Genomic DNA, 20,350 nt, shown 5'->3' on the forward strand with positions numbered 1-20,350 from the left:
ACTGTTAAATAGTGACTTCTGAAGTTTTAGAAATCAATCAATCAGTAATGTCAATGAATAAAAAAGTTCACAAACGCCCCGTGAAATTATCAGCAGTCCTTTTAATTCCCAAATCCTGTTCCATTTTGAGAGTGTATAAATGTCCTCGTATAATCTACTACAAACAGAGATCATTTTCATATATGAGCATTAAGGTTACATTTTAACTGTTAAAACCACAATTATTAGTTTCCTGTTCGACAGTATGAACAGTATGTTTCTAGTAATAGTATGAATAGACACAGTGTTCCTGGCCAGAGGAGTGTGACTATCAAATACCTATTCAAGTATTAATTTAAGACACAATAATGTAGTGTTTAATACTCAGTAAAATTAGATTAGGAAACAACTATTCCCCAGCTACAGGAATGCCACTACAGACAGTGCTAACCAAAAAGGAAAGTGACATCTACAGTATACACTGTTATCACATTACTACCAAAAAAAAAAAATATATATATATATATTTTTTTTTTTTAAAACACCACCACCACATTATTAATGATTAAGGCTGCATGGTAATATGACTTGTAGGTTAATGAACCATTTTATTAGTCTGATGCTTATTTAGAAACCCCTTCATGTACGCAGCGAGAGCTCGAGTATCTTCCAAAGTCACCGCGTTGTACAGAGAAGCTCGTATTCCACCAACAGATCTGTCAAAAGAAGAAACAATAATTAAAACTGAATCAGGGATGGTTTGTGACCTGATGATTATTATTATAGTGATTATTATAGCTAGTCTGGTAACCAAAACGAACGTGGTCAAAACTCATATGTACAACGCCATTTAAACTGCGGTCCATGTTACACGTATTACCTGTGTCCTTTTAATGAGATCATTCCAAGTTTTGAAGCGCCTTCCAGGAACTGTTTTTCCAGGGCTTCGTCTCCTTCACTGTTTCCAATGCGGAACGGGATGTTCATGCGACTCCGGCACCCGACGTCGATGGGACATCTGAGGAAAGAACATGCACTCGTGCTCTCAGTAATGCTAGAACATTTTTCAGAGCCCATCTGATACTTCTCGTTAGTGAAACTTAAGAAACAAAAATTTACTAAATGAAAAATGTTCTAATCAGTTATTTTATGCTCATTTTTATGTCAATTACTCATAATAATAATAATAATAATAATAATAATAATAATAATAATAATAATAATAATGTTTTAACCAATTTATTAAAAATATGCACCTGATTTTTCCCAAGTTCAAGAAGTTTTACCATTAGAATTTTTTATTTTTTTTTAAACTGACAATAATACAATAATTAGTTCCACTGCAGCTGAAGCAGTTAAAATAAAGCTCCAAATTTGAGCCCCATGACAAAACCATGTGCACTCTGATCCAGCTTTGAGAACCTTTTAAGAGTATCTTCACTGGTGCTAAACAATATTAAACAGATTTCAAAGGTTTTTTTTAATTAAAATACGCTTTTTTTATACTAACGAGTAAAATCCATTGGAGCTGTTGATGATGTCGTATATCAGGGAGGATTTCTGCTTGCTCAGTTTATCCATGGAGTCTGTGCCGCCGTTACTCTTGATCCACTCCAAGACCAGTTTCACAATGTAGATGCTATAAAAATAAAAGAAGAAAATGAAATAAACGAGCAGCTGCTATGTCTGATGGCAACTCGATTTTTTATGACGAGAATGATCATTCTGTTTATAAAATGAGGCCTACAACTGAGACCTAATTTCTCAGTGCAACGCTGTGCCTGATTCTGTAGGCAGCAACACTAATCAGAAGTATTACGCAAAACATACTACAGGCCTCAGAAAGCAGGAAATTCCTTCGAAATGTGGCAAATACACAGAGACGGCTAGAGTCTTGTTACACGATGGTGAGTCATGAGTCAATTGACTGAGAAGATGCAACATGTATAGTATTCATGTAAAATAGGACAAGGTATCCCATACATATGGGAAATTCTATTGAAATTATTCTCATGGCTGCATCGGGAAGCTGTCCTGAGGTTGCGATGGACATGCGATTACACGCACACAAGCTCGTCATGAGAAGGAGAGACGACTCAGTGTGCGTTTACATGGCAATGGCAATCATGTAGAGGATGTTTTGTCACATCAGTTACATCTTGCTATAAAAAAAAAAAAAGTTAATTTCCCCTAATTTCCTAGAGTTTTTTGTCTTTTCTTGCAGAAAATTATTTGTCTTTCTCAGTGATGTTTGTTGGTAAATGAGACCTTCCAGCTGGACTCATGTTCGATGCACGCGAATTCGAAGAGGGCTTTAGCCGAATGCGTGTCGTGATGACGTCACATGACACGCCTTGACCCGAATCTGTAGAAAATCTGAAGTAATTTTGAAAAATGGCAAGCTACTCCGAATATTGCTCGAGTTTGCGTTCATTTCTGTGATCAAATACATACATTTAAAAACAAATAAATTAAAAAACCCAACAACAAAACTCCAGTCAGTTAATACGGTGTTTTCTATCTAGCTGTTTTGATTTCTGCGACCCTACCCAGGATTAAAAAAAAAAAAAAAAAAAAAGTGGCTAATGAATATGAATCAGTGAACATCAGAAGTACTTTGGTTACTGCAGTTCATGTTTATGTCATCGTCAGGCTTTCCACGTGACTGCAGCTGATGAAAAACACAGATTTCCTATGAATTTTATTGAGAAACATTTCAACAGGAAAACAAAGCTTATAAAGTATTACCTGTAGCAAGGTGGGGTGTTGTGAAGGGAATTATTTTCAGCTTGCACTTTGAAATCAAATACAAGAGGGCACTCCTTCAAAGCTTTCCCCAACAGATCCTCCCTTATGATCACAATAGTGACTCCTGCGCATCCCACGTTCTTCTGGGCGCCCGCAAATATTAGCCCGAACTTGGAACAAGACAGAGTAATACAAATTTAAGCCACTGGGGGGTGGGGGGGGGTGGGGGGGTTGATCGAGACAAAACAGCAGCGAATTTCAAACCTGAACAATGGGAAAAATATATCACCTTTGATACATCGACTGGTTGTGATAGGAAGTTTGACGACATATCACAGGCAAGAATCACACCCTTGGTGTCAGGAATGAAATTAAACTCAATGCCGTGGACTGTTTCGTTGCAGCAGTAGTAGACGTAGGATGCTGAAGGGTTCAGTGACCAGCTGCTGCTGTCTGGGATCCCTAAAAGGAGGAGAAACATTTTACATTTACAAGAATACTGAATTAATTTGCATTAACTGCTAAGCTTAATCCCAATTTTTATTCAAAATGACAAGAGTAAAAGGAGGGGGGGGGGGGGTGGGGGGTGGTTCTGAACATCCAATAAAATCTACCCATGGAGTGAATGAAGAATAAATCATTTTGTCACTTTAATTAGACACTTTACACATACTGCATATTTACAGGCTTTACATATACATTATTCAAAATGTGGCCCAAACACTCAAAGCCGCGCATCTGGCACCAACAACTATGCCAGGGCTAAAGTCGCAGACGTCATACTTTTTCAACCCAATCATGCTGTTCGATGTGAACATTAACTGCAGCTCTTGACCTGTATCGGTATGATCTGATGCATTGTGCTGCAGCCACATGGTTGGCTGATTGGATAACTCCAAAAACAAGCAGGAGTTCCTATTAAAGTGTGAGCACTAGTGAAAATGCTTCTATTTTGCATTCTTTTCCAATTTAATACAACAAATTTCCATTACAAATTATATTACTAGCAACAACTAGAACGAAAAGTAGAAACTTTGAAATGTTTTCGTGAATTTCAGAGTTTATACAGTAGTGGGGCCCAAAAGTGTGCGACTCCCCCCCAGCCCCAATCCCATTTAAGATCAGAATTAAAAACAAAAGGTTTGAAAATTTTAAAATATTTAAAACAAGAAAGCAAAGTGTTCAATATATTGAGTACTTAATATTCAAGAATCTACACAATATCTAGGTCTCTATTTAAATGTAGGCGTGTGTGTGTGTGTGTGTGTGTGATATTGACCATGTTAACTACTTTGTACAAAAAGTTATATTTTCCTCATGTCTAATCTCTTATGTTGAAGCACGTGTTCAGACGACACTCCGATGGATTTGATTTAAAAATGGACTGTAAGGTTTTACACAAACTTCTGGAGTCCGTGCCCGCTCGAGCCCATCATTAAAGCAGAAAGAGTGACGTACCAAGTACTAAGAAACTCTGAAATTCATGTCAAAGATTCTACTTTTCACACAACTCACTGTCAGAAGAAAGAATTGGAGGGGGGGGGGGGGGGGGGGGTGTCTAGAAAAAAACCCACTGGGTTAAGGTTGTGGAGAAATTTCCCTGACAACACTTGCAGAGAGACAGAGACTTATTGAGAAAGGATGTTGTCATGGGCATGGTTAAGTGTAATCCATTAGGGGTTTAACCAAACAAAACAGGAATACAGTGGGGGCTAAGCCCCACATGGACAGAATGATTTCTTACTGCATGACGTGAACATGTACAAGGATGAAAAACTGTTAAATCTATACACAGCTCACATGTTCCTAGGACCGTGTACCATCATACTGGTCTGTCTTCACACCCTGATTTTACACTGCGGCTCAACAGCACCTGGCCATGCTCTAGGTTCTGAATAACTCACCGGTGTACCGGTCCACTTTCGGATGTACCACGTTCACTTTGCCGTACTTCTCGGCCTCTTTGGCGGCCTTGGCAGACCAGGTTCCGGTAACGATATAATCTGCACAACGGTCCTTCTTCAGACCGATCAGATTCAGAGCAACGGCACTGAACTGGCCCGTACCGCCACCTTGCAGAAACAAAACCTTGTAGTTGTCCGGTATATTCCTGTATGGAAAGTGTAGGAAGAAGGAAAAAAGAGGACAATAAAGACACATTTAACGTGAAAATTATAAAGGCATGTGCATATATTACATTTCCATATTATAACTGCATATACTTATGAAGTGTTCGTGATATAAAGTAAGGAAAGTGATATAAAGTAAGGAACATAACGGGGCATCGTCTATAGGCAAACGATCGTCGCCGGTTGTTACTCTTTCCACTCTGAAGTGCGATTTATTTTCCTGTAACAGCACTTCACAAAGGGTTTTAATTCCTCGGATACTACAGCAAAAGAGATTTGCTAAAAACATTTTTTTTTTTTTTTTAAATGTATTAAGCAAATAACAAAAACATATTTTCATATGCTCATCGTTACAATTAACACCGTGGAATATCCGTGAAACTCATTCCTGTTATCACTTACGTTATAATAATAGCCATGAAGTCATTGTTTCATCTAGTTAGTTAGTTAGTTAGTTAATTAATTAATCAATTAATTAAATGCAGCTTGTCCCGTTACCAAGAAACAAGAAAGGGCAAAGTCCTCTCACCTGAACATATCCCATGAAAGACCAGTTCCGTAAACGTAAAAGAAATGTCTCCGTACAGAACGCTTCATTATGTCAACGATATTAACCGTCTCTAATAAAATATGAACTTTTTTTTATATGAACGGTGGATTAGCTGTTACTATAGAAACAATAACACATTAGACCAAACACCTGAATTGCAGCAGACATAACCACCATCATCGAAAATGTATTAAGCGAGAGACGTTCTGAGCAATCACAACTGAGAATTCAAACGACGCTGTGGTACAACATGGTTTATTGCACATCTGGTTCAGTTCACATGCAAGTGGCCCCTTTGTAGGTTTGACTACTTACAGAAGTTCACGCAGTAGAGTTTCAGCTGTGTTGATGATCTTGGAAAAATCTGATGTCCTGTGGCTCATTTCTAGGTAGAAACAAGGATCATTAATGTCAGCACACATCACACTCACACACACACACGCTATGCAATTTCATTTTACATGAACGACGCTACATACCAAGGACACTAATCCCGAGACCATCGTAATCCAGCAGTTCCCTCTGGGCCTGGATCAAAACCTGGGAAGGAAAGCCAGAGTCATTTTTATTAATTAGTACAGGAACTCCTTAAAGCAATAGTGTTCTCTGATGTAAATGGTAAATTGTCTGCACTTATAGCGCTTTTTTAACCTTAGCGGTTCTGCAAAGCACTTTACACTGGTTCTTATTTACCCATTCACACATACACCAATGGTCGCAGAGCTGCCATGTAAGGCGCTAGCTTGCCATCGGGGTTCAAGGACACTTCAGACGATTAGTGGACAACCCGCTCTAGCACCTGAGCCACAGCCCCGCCCCTTGTGATGTCCATATTCATATGATGTTTACCAGAAGAGTCATAAATCATGATCACTGTCGTGGAGCACCAGCAATACAATTTGTAGTGAAGGAGAGAAAAGTCCTTCCTAGCTGGAACTGAAGGTTTCGGTTAGTTATTACTGGATGCTTGATAACCGAGACATGGTGGTATAGGAGAGACACCCACAGCCCAGACTGTGCAGGGGGCAGATGAAAACTTGATCCAATTTAAAGACCTGTATACAGCATTTTTAAATACCTACTTGTAACAAACTTTAAAGCACTCAATCTGCAGTGCTGAGCAGCATACGTGGGTGGCACTTACCCAGCAGCCTTTGCTCAAGAGAAAAAATGATCACAATGCAGGGGAGTGGAAATTCTTGCCACACTCAAAAGTCCGTGAAATCAAAATTGACCTCGTATGAACATGTGATCCTTAAGGTTATCTACAAGCTAGTGCGCCCCAAAACAGTGACAAAATTCACATTTCTAGTCTCTCTCTAGCACCGACACGGGTCAACACTTTTGATGACATCATTCTGCACTTCAGCTTGTCCAATCAAACGCTCTCTAGAGTCTGAAGTGTCCCACCCCTGACATTATAAAAATCCATGGTACTAACTATCAAGTATGGATAAGCCTGGGCTGTGAAGCAAATTAAACGCTATTGGCTATTTAAAAAGGGGGAGGAGCCACACGATATGTCTCGCCATGACTTTGTTTCATCGAAACATATCGAACAACGCTGCGCGTTTCAAGGCACTTCACAGGGACTTAAACTATTTAAAGCCTTTTGCTTGAGACTTTGTTACAGTGGGCACAAAATGCTCTGATTTTTATTAAATGCAGTATAAAATTTGCAGAATTTTGAAAGATGTCAGGTTTCCCTCTACAATACAATAAATATTTGTGTGCACTGTTTCTCACAGGCCTGTTTTGATGTCTGGCTGTGTATAAAGAAGGACCAGTAGGACACAGGACTGAACATCTCAGCAGAATGCATGAGGCCCACACTTGGGGAAGAAGCCCCATTGAGCCCCATTGAGAGGCATTATAAGCAGGCTCTTTACAACCACCTCCAGCCTCTTTCATTCACAAACGATTCAGTCCCAAAGCTGAAACAATTGGTATTGGGCATGCATCGAGTCGTTGCTTTCATTTAGTTCCTGCTGACGGCCTTTGCGGTTTCAAGCCACAAAACTGAAATGTGCAAAATAGAGCATTTAATTTCCATTTACACGCATAAACAGCTTCATGATTTTCACAGAATTGATGCATGTTAAAATTCTATGTTTATCCATCTGGGTTTTTAAAAAAAATTATATTTATTTATATAAATACCTGAATAACATATGCATGCAATAACAAATTCATCTCTCATGTGGCAGGTCAGTGTTTGAGTCATTGAGTTCAATGATTTGCTGAACACTGTCGCTATGGGCATTATGCTGGTGTATGACATCACCAATGAAAAGTCCTTCGACAACATCAAGAATTGGATTAGAAACATAGAAGAGCATGCATCAGCAGACGTAGAGAAGATGATTCTGGGCAACAAATGTGACATCAATGATAAGCGACAAGTTTCCAAAGCATTTGGAAAACTTAAGCATTTTAGAAAACAGCACAAAAGGACCAATGATTATTTGCTATGTTTTTACATGGCTTAAGTATTCTTTAACAGCAACATTAACAGACAGCATTTTGGGCACTAGAAATAAATAAATAAATAAAATTTTAAAAATAAAAAATATCGGTGAGCAAATCCATATGAATCATAACTGATTGGACTGAAATAACCGGTCACAGAAAAGTTTTTTAAAAATAAAATAAATAAAATGTCCTCTATGCTCTGAGCAACAAATGGGTCCACTCAGCTGTAATATATAGCCTCATTCCTCCTGACAGGTCTGCTGGAACTCTTTCAGATGTCATATACAGCCTTTAAATCAGGGCTTGAGACTGAGAGTCATAGCAAAACTTCTTGTCTTCAAATTATTTTCTGTCAATTGCGTCAAAATATCATACTGTACATTTATAATTTTTGGTAGATAAATGGTCATATAGGGATGCAAGCTTTTGCACTAGAATGTATGTCTAGTACCTGTCCACGGACCTTAAGAAAAAGCTTCCAAGACCTTGTCCTTCTTGTTACTAATTTGTTTGCCTGAAATACCCATAATATATACTTCAAACAGGAAGATATTGAAGAAAACACAATTTCAGGCATTTGATCTTGCTGTGACCTTGAGCCTGATTGGATCATTTCCAAAATCGGACCAGTTCCACCTAGTGGTGGAGGCATAAAATATAAATGAATGAATGAATGAATGAATGAATGAAATATATATATAAAATTGACATGCATGCAAATGTATACTAATGCAATAAAAGTGTTGGTTTTCCGAAAAGATCGATTTTTTTTTTTTTTAACACTACTGTACCTCTTTGTTTCCACAAGCTTCCTCGAGGCACCTCTGATATTACCTGTCAAGGTAACCTCTGCATACTGTATTTGTAAAACTGCATCATCTGTGTACCTGATTGAACTTAGACACTGATTAGTCAAATCAGACATGCTTGTGGTGGAACTTCAGAAATAAACTGATGCTGTGACAATTACAAACACTGGAGGGCCTCATGGACAGGTTTGAAAATTGAGAAGCTGAATACAGGAAATACAGGGTGTCCCACAAGTCTCCATATGTAGGGGAACTTCACACTTATTTACGCTACATGATTGACATTTCCATTGACTAAGAGTCATCTCTTCCACTCACTATGAACTTGTGTTAACACATCTGGTGTTATGCATGTAACTGCACGTCCGTCGCCACCTTGTGACAGCTTCCTGATCCAGAATGATTTCAATACATTCTTCTTTTGTCAAAGGCATTCTTAAAGTCTATCTGAATTTTTTCCCCATCATATAAACGAAGTATGAACAATTTTAGAAGACATTTAGCTAAAAACATTTTAACTTCCACTATGTATGGAGTCTTTCGGGACACCCTGTAGACCAATCTGTACTTTGTATAAAAGATGTGATACTAAATCAGTCATCAAGAAATGCAAGAAACAAAGCTTGAGGGCAGAAATTGCTGTGCAAGACCAAAAATGAACAAGTTAAAGGTGAATCCCTCTCAACTGTCCAGCTATAGGCCAATATCAAATCTCCCCTTCACCTCCAAGATCTTAGAGAAGGTTGTAGCACAGCAGTTATGCTCGTACTTGCATAGGAACAACATTCATGAAATGTTTCAGTCAGGATTTAGACCTCATCATAGCACAGAGACAGCGCTGGTTAAAGTAGTAAACGACCTTCTACTGGCCTCTGATCAGGGTTGTGTCTCGCTGCTTGTGTTACTCGACCTTAGTGCAGCTTTTGATACTATTAAATCATACTATTCTCCTTGATAGATTAGAAAATGTTGTTGGTATTAAGGGAACAGTCCTCTCCTGGCTCATGTCTTGTTTGACCGATCGTTATCAGTTCGTAGATGTAAATGGTGATTTCTCCACGCGTACGGAGGTTAAATTTGGAGTTCCACAAGGTTCTGTTTTAGGCCCACTGATTTTTACTTTATATATGCTACCCCTAGGTCAAATTATTCGTAAACATGGAATTAGCTTCCACTGTTATGCTGATGATACACAGTTGTATGTTTCAGTGAAGCACTTAGACAGGACAGAAGCTTAGTAAGGTTGAGGATTGTGTAAAGGACATTAGACATTGGATGCTTATTAACTTCCTTTTACTTAATGCTGATAAGACAGAAGTACTTGTACTAGGACAAAGTGTACCTAGAAGTAAGCTTTCTGATCACATAGTAACTCTGGATGGTCTTTCCGTTTCATCATGTACAGCAGTTAAAGACCTCGGTGTGATTATTGACTCCAGCCTATCATTTGATGCTCATGTAGATAATATTACTAGGATAGCCTTCTTTCATCTCAGAAATATTTCTAAGATAAGAAACATATTGTCACTACATGATGCGGAAATACTAGTTCATGCATTCGTCACCTCTAGATTAGATTACTGCAATGCCTTACTGTCTGGATGTTCCAGTAGGAGCATAAAAAAACTCCAGTCAGTCCAGAATGCAGCTGCAAGAGTCCTAACTAGAACCAGAATATACGACCACATGACACCGACTCATCTCTTCCGAGTCTGGTTCCCGTCGAGGCTCCTTCCTCGTGTCGTCTCACGGTATTTCTTCTTGCCACTCTCTCCTCTTGCTCATTAAGGATCTAAATCCACATCTGGATTTCTGGTAAGCTGCTCTCTGACAATCCCAATGATAAAAGTGGTATACAAATCAAATTGAACTGAACTGTTCATCAAGACGTAACCGAGTTCAGCTATCTTAAATCCAATCATTTCAGATGTGGGGCTTTGAACCGAAACAGGATTCGAGTGTCAATAGGTCAGTAATGACAGCACAAAGTAAGTAATAATTTTAACTAACGAGACATAACGTAAATAAATAATGTCACACATAGTTTCGCTAGTTTTTCAGCAGTCCCTTAAATAAATATATTTGTTCCATTGAAAAGATCAGCTTCGTTTTCAGCTCAGTAGTGATGCAATAAAACACAAGCAGGACTCTACACCTCCGCCACAAACGAGCCAAGTTCTTCTCGTTACTAATTCAGATACCAGAAATACCCCTAACACGAGAAAGGAGCTACTGAAGAAAAACCAATTCAGACATTAAACCTTGCTGTGACCTTGAACCTGTTTGGATCAACTTCAAAACCTAGTCAGTTCATCTCCTGGTTACCATGTAAGGTCTATATTTCCAGATCGCAGCCATATTCCAAATACGATGTTTATATATGCGTACAGGCATTGGGATATTCCGGTATATATGGTTGTTGTAAGTATGCTGCTCTACACATGCGCTTTTCCTTTCCCGCTGTTACTCCCCAGGAGATTCGAGATGCTGCCGCTGCTACCCACAATTCCTCGCAGACTGAGCATGCGCATGTGTTTCCGAATAAGCTGTTTACACGCAACAAATAAATAAATAAATAGAAACATGCATGCACCAGGGGTGGGAATCAGAATTTGGGGAATCAAAATCGGACAGAATCAGATTCCAACGTTTACATGATGACTTAAAAGTGGTATACAAATTTTTACAAATTCCAATTAATATCAGGAAGTTGATGTGCATGTAAATATAGTCGATGATAATCCCACAAACTTTCAAACACGTTTTGTGGAGACAAAGAAAAACGGCCCAAGTGCCCCGACGTTCATTTCACTGCTTAGTGTCATTTAGTAAGATGTTAATGATCTTCAGACCTTTCTGGCTGAGATCATCATCAGAACGTGTTACTCAGCAAGTACATTTAAAATAAACATTTTTGGCAGAATCAAATGAGCGGTTGCCGTTTTTAACACGCCTGTAGGTTTTTAATTGGCAAGAGGAACTTTCTAGCAAAAAAGTAAAATTATCACACTGTACTATTAAATGTTCACATTGTAGGAAGTTTTATTTTTAGGCGCGTATGTCCTCTGAATTTTAGACGATTACCATAAATATGTCGAAAATAAACTCGACAGAAATAAACTCCATGTTTAGCCTATTTTGGAGTCCTATAAACCCTTAAAAACCTGTGCTGTCTGACTTTGGAAAATGGCAGCAAAACATCTTTCTCTGATGCAGTTTAGCTTTCCCATGCTAACGACGCGGTTCTGTTCACACTCGGGCACAAAGAGGCTGAGTGAGCAGGAAAGAAGTCAGTTCAGTTGCTGTGGTTCGGGTAAAGCTGGGTAAAACAGATGGCCAATTCTGACAGGTACTGTGGGCTTGATGTGACCTCTACCAAACAGTCCCTCAAATCGTCTAGAACAAAACGGCAGAACATTTTTTTATTAGGAAATCTCTCAAAAATTGTGACTTTTGTATTGAGTGGTAAATTCACCGCAGAAATTATAGATAGCAGTAAGAAGCTAATTATGAAAATAAGTTGACGGGGGGGGGTTAAGTACATAAAAAAAAATTATTAAATATTGTTAACGCATCAAATAAGTGTCGCTACATTGGGTGGAGCAGATACACCCTGCCAAGGTACGTTAACCAACAACAACAACTCCTACTGAACTAATACTTTCACTTTGGGTTTATTGGAGCCAAAAGTAGTCTAGACTAGTCAAACAACATAACTACAGTTCTGTACATCGTTTAAGGTGGGATGTAAGCGATCAGAGGAGTGAAAATATGTACACGCCTGTTCATCTCTCTCTCCCCCTCTCTCAGACACACTCGCATTCATTCGAACCCTATAAGAACAAGAACATTGTAGTGATCTGTAAATCCCCATGTTCTCGTTGTTGTTAGAATTTCATTGCTTATATGTTACTAGAACAAATGAATTCATTACATTTCTACAATGTTCTGATATACAGTAAGCCAGACACAGATGGCAGTAATACAATCGGTCATCTAACTGCAGCATTACATTACATTACATTTATTCACTTAGCAGACGCTTTTATCCAAAGCGACTTACAAATGAGAAAGATACAAGCAAAGCGATATCAAGCAGAGAACAATACAAGAAGTGCTACCATACGACATCTGGTAATTGAATTCCAGAAGAAGCAAAGTGCAGAGTAGAGGTGTAAGTGCATTTTTTTTTTTTTTTTTTAATTATGAGTTGGTTAGGTGTTGACGGAAGAGGTGGGTCTTTAGCTGTTTTTGAAGATGGTGGGAGATTCTGCGGTCCGGATTGAGATTGGAAGTGCATTCCACCACTGAGGAACAGTTAGTGTGAAGGTTTTGGAAAGGGACCTTGCGCCACGCTGTGTTGGAACTGCTAAACATCGGTCGCTAATTAATCGCAGGTTGCGAGAGGGAACGTAGGCCTTCAGGAGAGAGTTGAGGTAGGAGGGTGCTATTCCTGACAAGGTCTTGTAGGTGAGCATCAAGGCCTTGAACTTGATGCGGGCAACTACAGGAAGCCAGTGGAGGGAGATGAAGACGGGTGTGACATGGGTTCTCTTGGACTGGTTGAAGACGATGCGCGCTGCAGCACCTGGGTGAAGAAATGTGCGCCGGTGCATACGATTTAATATGAAGCGTCCGTGACGGTCACGTCCGTAACGCGTTATTATGGTTGCGCAGAGCAAAGAAGGGAGGGGAGTTCTTGATCATAATTAGCATGGACATAATTTAGCTTCGTCCAGGAAGTTTTAAGTTATTTGTATTAGTAATTATTATATGATATAATGTGACGCAGCATTGAAGCGCCGTGACGTCCTAAATATAGCACTTATACATTCAAAAGGAGTCGCTGTTATGACAAAGTGAGCGTATTTATTTCTCAGACATTTGTCCATCTTTCTGCAAAATGCTTATTGTTAATATAAAAGGTTATTTATTTATTTATTTTTTTAATAGGTTTTTGAACCGTCTTTTCAAAAACACGAAATATGGCTGGTTGAAAATGTTCTTTTGGTATCGGGGCACACCTCATGTGGGGGATAAACGTGGCAATTTCCGTGAAATTTCTATTACAGTACGTTAATGCAGGAAAATACAGACCTAAATGGACAACTTATAAATAACTTTATTTTAAGAACTTTATTTTTAAAAGGTAAGGTTGACAATTACATGGAATTGCAGTAATGCACCAAATAAGTGTCACTGTATTGGGTGGAGCAGCTACACCCTGCCAAAGTGCATTAAAACAACAACAACATCTCCTACTGGACTAATACTTTCACTTTGACTTTATTGAGGCTATGATTCTCTGACACAAAAACAGAATATTTCATCTCCATGTATGCACTTACGAGAAATTCATACAGACTAGTGGAACAACATAACTACAGTGGGTTATATTTAGACATGGCTCTGCCTTAGCCACATCACCATGTTAGTACATGAATAGTTAACAGGAGGAAAAGGTAGTAAAAATGAGGGAAAATTTGTAAGCTTTCAATAGTTCACGTTTGGTTCCCAAACGGTTTGCAGCAACATACCGATCTTTGAGATCCTGGTACCACTCATGCCCACTTTGTGTAAAGAGCCTTCCAACACATCACTACGTTTCTCTGATTCGGTAAGAAAGCATTCACAATCTCAACAAACTTAATACCAAATTTGATCACATTAAGAGAAATTTAATAGGTCACACAAATTCAATTAACCCCACCATCAACCTCACTTTGCTTAAGCAAACCCCAGACAAGTCAAACGTGCTACTTCCAGGACCATGTGTAAATAAGTGAGATTTAAATGTGAGAATTTTATACTAACGGATGACGCAATCCCAAGACATCAATTATCTTTGTTAAATAGTATATTTAAATAAAATCCAAAATCTCTCAGCTGGAGAAGGGGGTTGGGGAGGGAGAGTTTGTGACTTTAGTAGTCAGAAACTTTTGTAGTAAGTGGTAAATATCTGACAGAGCAGCTACACCCTGCCAAAGTGTCACAGTATCTGATGGAGCAGCTACACCCTGCCAAAGTGTCTCTGTATTTGATGGAGCAGCTACACCCTGCCAAAGTGTCTCTGTATTTGATGGAGCAGCTACACCCTGCCAAAGTGTCACAGTATCTGATGGAGCAGCTACACCCTGTCAATGTGTATGTCACAATATGTCAATTTCAGAATTGGGGTTGTATGAAAAAAAAGGCGATGGAGGGTTATGTACATAAAACTAATTAAATATTGTTAATGCATCAAATAAGTGCTGTATTTGGTGGAGCAACTACACCTTGCCAAAGCAAAATAACTCCTACTGGACTAATACTTTCAGTTTTGCTTTATTGGGGCCATCTTTCTCTGGCACAAAAACAGGACATTTCATGTCCATGTATGCACTGGGCTTACGAGAAATTCATGCAGACTAGTCGAACAACATAACTACAGTGGATCATATTTACACATGGCTCCGTCAGTAGAGACTCCTGTAGTAAGCGGTAAATTCACCACAGAAGTTATAGATAGCAGCAAGAAGCTAATTATGAAAAGGGGCAGGGGGGGGGGGGGGGGGGGGGGCTTAAGTACATTTAAAAAATCCTATATTGTTAATGCATCAAATGTGTCGCTCTAATAGGTGGAGCAGCTACACCCTGATAAAGTGTCTCTGTACCTGACGGAGCAGCTACACCCTGATAAAGTGTCTCCGTACCTGATGGAGCAGCTACACCCTGATAAAGTGTCTCTGTACCTGATGGAGCAGCTACACCCTGATAAAGTGTCTCTGTACCTGATGGAGCAGCTACACCCTGATAAAGTGTCTCTGTACCTGATGGAGCAGCTACACCCTGATAAAGTGTCTCTGTACCTGATGGAGCAGCTACACCCTGATAAAGTGTCTCTGTACCTGATGGAGCAGCTACACCCTGATAAAGTGTCTCTGTACCTGATGGAGCAGCTACACCCTGATAAAGTGTCTCTGTACCTGATGGAGCAGCTACACCCTGATAAAGTGTCTCTGTACCTGATGGAGCAGCTACACCCTGCCAAAGTGCGCCGCAGGTTATGTAAACCCCTCGCGCTCGATGCCGTGACGCAGCTGAGTGCGCGGAAAGATGCGCGAGAGCTGCGATTTAAATGCTTCTGGCTTCCGTTGCAGTGTGAAAGTAATTTAACGCTCTAAACGTGAGCCGAGACACAGATAACTGGTGTTAATCTACCACCAAATCCTGAGGGGAAAAACGCTGAGGTTATTTCTTTTCGTGTCAAGACAATTAAAAGAAAATGAACGTGTGTCTGATGCAATATCACCACTGAGTGAATGGGAACTGTCCAATAACGGCTCGTGTTTACTTCTCTCTTCATACTATGTTTTCTGCACAGCTCACCTACAAACAAACCGGTCTGCAGTAAACCTTACTTCCGTTTCCAAACGAGCAGCAAAACTGTTTCAGCTAGGTAATTCAGTACAGAGGATGGGGAAAGAATGACATTCAAATAAATACAGAAATAAATAAATATATTTGGGGGGGGGTAATATTAATAAATAAATAAAAAGTGGAGGAAGACACTTACAGGTTGTGGAAGTTTCGCCGGTCCTGCACCAAAGTTTAAAACCTTCTTCGTTTCCATTGTGCAAACAGTGTGTTATGGGAGAAGATGTAGAACTTGTAGAGCTGATAAAACTACTGATTATGTCCAGATGCTCAATCTCAGACACTCACGCTTCCGGGCGTGCGACTCTTGATTACAGCTTGATTGTGCACGCCCAGTATTTTTTTTTTACCGGTCTTGCTATTGGCCGCTCCCCAGTTCTCAACTTCTGATTGGATGTCTGTTTTGAGCGAGGAACGTGATTGGCTTTTCTCTTCACGCCACTAGAACGTGATCACTTGTTTAGGGTAATATAGCGTAAAATGTGCCACATGAACAAAAAACAAAAACCGGCCTCGGTTTTCTTCTCCACGTCACAGGACATGCAGACATGCGGGATTGCGTTAAATGAACCATTACTGTGTTTGTCAGGATAAAACAGCTGGTTTAGACAGAATCGAACTGTTCTTTCATTTAAAAAAAAAGCAGGAAAGGACATCATTGAAGAGAGAACTGGAAATTAAAATCTTAAAATATTATATAGACTAATATGAATAAGTCTAATTCTATTAGTTATGTAATAACTCTGGTTCTGATGAATAATAAGTATGTTTTGTAGGGTCTTCTGCACCAAACCCTAGTTAGTGCACAACCTCATCAGGATCAAAATCTACTGCAGATATGGAAAATGAATGAATGAATAGCCCCTGAATATGTTTTATTATCTCTCCTCAAGACACTCAGCCCAAAATCACAGACTCCGTCCATCTATACAGGTACAGAAGGCATGTACTGCAAATATAACATACCGTAAATATAAGTCTTTCCTTGAACATAAGGCAAATAATGGGTAACAGCTGAAATATCAATGAACCTATGTTTTTATCCAAGTTGCTTACAGTGAACTTGTAAGATTTTGTAGATGATACAAAGACTGAGTGTTTTTGCTGACAGCCTACACATGCTATAGGGAATTAGTTTCACTGTTAACTCTCACACAATGTAAACATGCAAATTTGTGCACGGCTAGGCACTTCATCCAGGGTACAAAAACTAGATCACTTCAGTACCGATATGATTATTTAAAATGATTAAAGCTCCTTAAGTAAAACAAAGTACTTTCAGATGATCATTTTGCTGTTTAGTGATATGTCATGTGATGTCATAATGTCACAAAAAACAAGGAAACCTTTGCTGTGTGGTTTCAAATCACAGTAGTGTAACTTGCTGCACAGATTCAGAAGGATATATACATATACACTCACCATCCACTTTAATAGGTACACCTGCTCATTTATGCAGTTATCCAATCAGCCAATCACGTGGCAGCAGAGTGCAAAAAATCACGCAGATACAGGTCAAGAGCTTCAGTTAATGTTCACATCAAACATCAGACTGGGGAAAAAATTAACTGTGGCATGGTTGTTGGTGCTAGATGTGCTGGTTTAATATTTCAGAAATGGCTGATCTCCTGGGATTTTCACACACAGAACGGTGTGAAAAAATAAATAAATAAATAAACCATATTGTGAGCAGAGGGTCTGAAAGCTGAAACACCATGCGAGAGAATGACCAGATTGGTTTTAGTTGACAAGAAGTCTATAGTAAATCAAATAAGAACTCCTTATAACAATGGTAGATTTCCTCAGTTTAAACATTTGATATGTTTTCTATGTTCTATTGTGAATAACGTATGGGTGCATGAGATTTGCAAATCACTGCATTCTGTTTTTATTTACATTTTACCCAGCGTCCCAACTTTTTTGGAATTGGGGTGGTATATATAAATTGATACATTGGAATACCAGGACATTGGAGTTCTCCAATCTCTTCTGGGTACTGTTAAGTCAAAGCAGAAACAGCCGGGAGCAGGAGGAACCTGGCGTTTGGGACAGACCAGCTGCACTGTAGTAGCACTGCCCCTGATGGCCTGCCTTGAGGCTTGTGATCCAGACATTGAACCCACTGTATGGCTAATTGCTAACTATGGGACTGTGGACACATGAGTAATGGCACTAACAGTTAAACTATTACATGTAATAATTTAACAACTCTAAGCTTGTTCCTTCCAGCGTTTAGAAGTAGATAAATACATACAAGCTTTAATGACAGAATTTGACCATGAAATCTCTTCTCTATGTAGTGCGGAACTGTAAAATCTTGAAAGGAAATACATTTGAAAGGGAGAAGAAATGTGATTTTTAAAATGGTTACCATGAAATGTGTCAGGTGTCTTGCAGTTTTACAGAAAGGATCAGTAAAAGGGAAAAGAAACAAAAATATTTTCATTTGCAGATACAAACTCATCTTCTAAATGTTTTGGCCATCTGAACAGTCAGTTTATTCATACACACTTCTTAATTTTGTAAGTTAGCTTGGTATATATAGTTACTTTTGTTAAACTGCTCCATGTCTGGTATCTGAATTAATGTTTCATTTAGTAAACCACACTATGCTTTATTAAATTAGTGGGTAGGGTAAGAAAGGCGTAAGGTGGACTTTGATAAATGGTTTCTTCACATTATGAAACTTGGCCCACATACATTAATCTTGTTAGGTCTCTGTATTTGTACATGTACTGTGGAAAAGTGTTAAGATTTAACATGTTAAGGTTAAGGTTCACTGTGCTTCTTCACTCCCCCTTAAGTCAGGAAAAATGTACCAGACAGAATTTTTTTAATCATTCTTTCTATCATCTACAAAAGATTTTATGTCACAAAACAAACTTTAAAGCTCATAAACTGCTGTTGCACCTCTTGGTGCTACCTCAGAAAACATTTTTGCAATAAGTATGTTAAGGTACAGTCTATAAAAGAAGAATGCCTACATGCATTAATACTGTATGTTCAGCAGTTTTGAACCCTTGTCAGGAGAGATAATTATCCATTAGTGTATTCACTGTAAAAATCGACTTCATCAACATAACTCTGCATAACTGCTTCAGGATCAACAGGTGAGACAGTACTGATGGAGGAAACACTAGTTACAGATGTAACACCTGGATGTCCTCTTTTGTGAAAAGAACAATGTCCTGAGTGGACAGTGACAGGTTAAAGCGGTCGTATGCAGTCGCCCATACCGGCTCTCTGCACACAAGAAAAATGTGGTTTGGGATGAACTCAAGACTGTGCTCGACATGGGGGTAATTGAAGAGTCCCACAGTGAATGGATCAGCCTGGTGGTCTTGGTGCCGACGGGTCGGTCCATTTTTGTGTGGACTTCAACGCGGTGCCTAAATTTGTCGTATATCCAGTGCCTTGAATTGATGAAATGCTTGATCTGTTGCACGGCTCACTTTTATTCACTGGATTTAACTAAGGGTTATAGGCAGATTCCCTTGACTCCAATATCTCGTGAAAAAAACAGCCTTTTCGACTCCATTTGGGTTACACCAGTTTGTCACCCTTTCGTTTGGATTGTTTGGACCCCCAGCAATGTTCATTGACTCATGGACAGAATCATGCGCCTGCACAATGTGTATGCCGCTGCATACTTAGATAACAATCATTTATAGTAATGATTGGCAGCAGCATTTGCAACATCCGAAGGCTGTCCTAAGATCCTTGAGATGGGCAGGACTCACAGTGAACCCAAAGAAGTGTGCAGTTGGGTGTGTGCAAGTACTCTGGGTCATGGGGAGGTACATCCCCAAATTGATAAGACGGCAGCCTGCACGAGGCCCAAGACTAAAAAGGGGGTGAGGCAGTTCCTGGGACTGGCTACTACAGAAGGTTTGTACCAAATTTCTCAGACGTCACCAGTCCACTGACTGACCTCACTAAAAATGAGGCACCAGAGCCCGCTGTTGCATTAACCTGACTTTTCTCTCCCTTTTGTTCTGCATTTTGACGCCTTGGGTGTAAAGCTGAGAGCCGTTTTGTCCCAGGAGGTGGATGGAGAGGTGCGCCCTGTGCTGTACATCAGCCGGAAGCTCTTGGTGAGAGAGACAAAGTACAACCCCATCGAGAAGGAGTGTCTGGCCATCAAGTGGGCGGTCCTCATGCTCTGGTAGTACCTACTTGGGTGCCCTTTCACCTTGTGCTCTGATCAAACTCCGCACCAATGGCTCCACCACATGAAGAATGAAATC

General features: G+C 39.5%; 1 protein-coding gene across 1 annotated transcript; it reads right to left on the reverse strand.

Annotated features, from left to right (window-relative positions):
* Positions 1 to 81: 81 nt before the first annotated feature.
* On the reverse strand, positions 82 to 16,419 carry psat1 (phosphoserine aminotransferase 1). The gene is made up of 9 exons (XM_053674243.1): positions 16,243 to 16,419; positions 5,886 to 5,946; positions 5,722 to 5,791; positions 4,632 to 4,837; positions 3,017 to 3,189; positions 2,728 to 2,897; positions 1,490 to 1,618; positions 860 to 997; positions 82 to 695 (listed from the first exon to the last, which is right to left on the reverse strand). Exons 1-9 carry the CDS (start codon positions 16,297 to 16,299, stop codon positions 575 to 577), a joined length of 1,125 nt encoding a protein of 374 aa, XP_053530218.1. The 5' UTR covers positions 16,300 to 16,419; the 3' UTR covers positions 82 to 574.
* Positions 16,420 to 20,350: the final 3,931 nt, after the last annotated feature.

This window comes from Ictalurus punctatus, chromosome 22 (assembly GCF_001660625.3).
Source record: "Ictalurus punctatus breed USDA103 chromosome 22, Coco_2.0, whole genome shotgun sequence".
Lineage (NCBI taxonomy): Eukaryota > Metazoa > Chordata > Actinopteri > Siluriformes > Ictaluridae > Ictalurus > Ictalurus punctatus.

What these genes read in the sequence shown, in the direction of transcription:
- psat1 (XM_053674243.1), bottom strand. Translation starts at nt 16,299, where the DNA reads ATGGAAACGAAGAAGGTTTTAAACTTTGGTGCAGGACCGGCGAAACTT. An exon ending in CGGCGAAACTTCCACAACCT is followed by an intron (nt 5,947 to 16,242) that starts GTAAGTGTCTTC and finishes TTTCCTTCCCAG; the next exon opens with GTTTTGATCCAGGCCCAGAG. An exon ending in ACTCTACTGCGTGAACTTCT is followed by an intron (nt 4,838 to 5,721) that starts GTAAGTAGTCAA and finishes CTTTCCATACAG; the next exon opens with GAATATACCGGACAACTACA.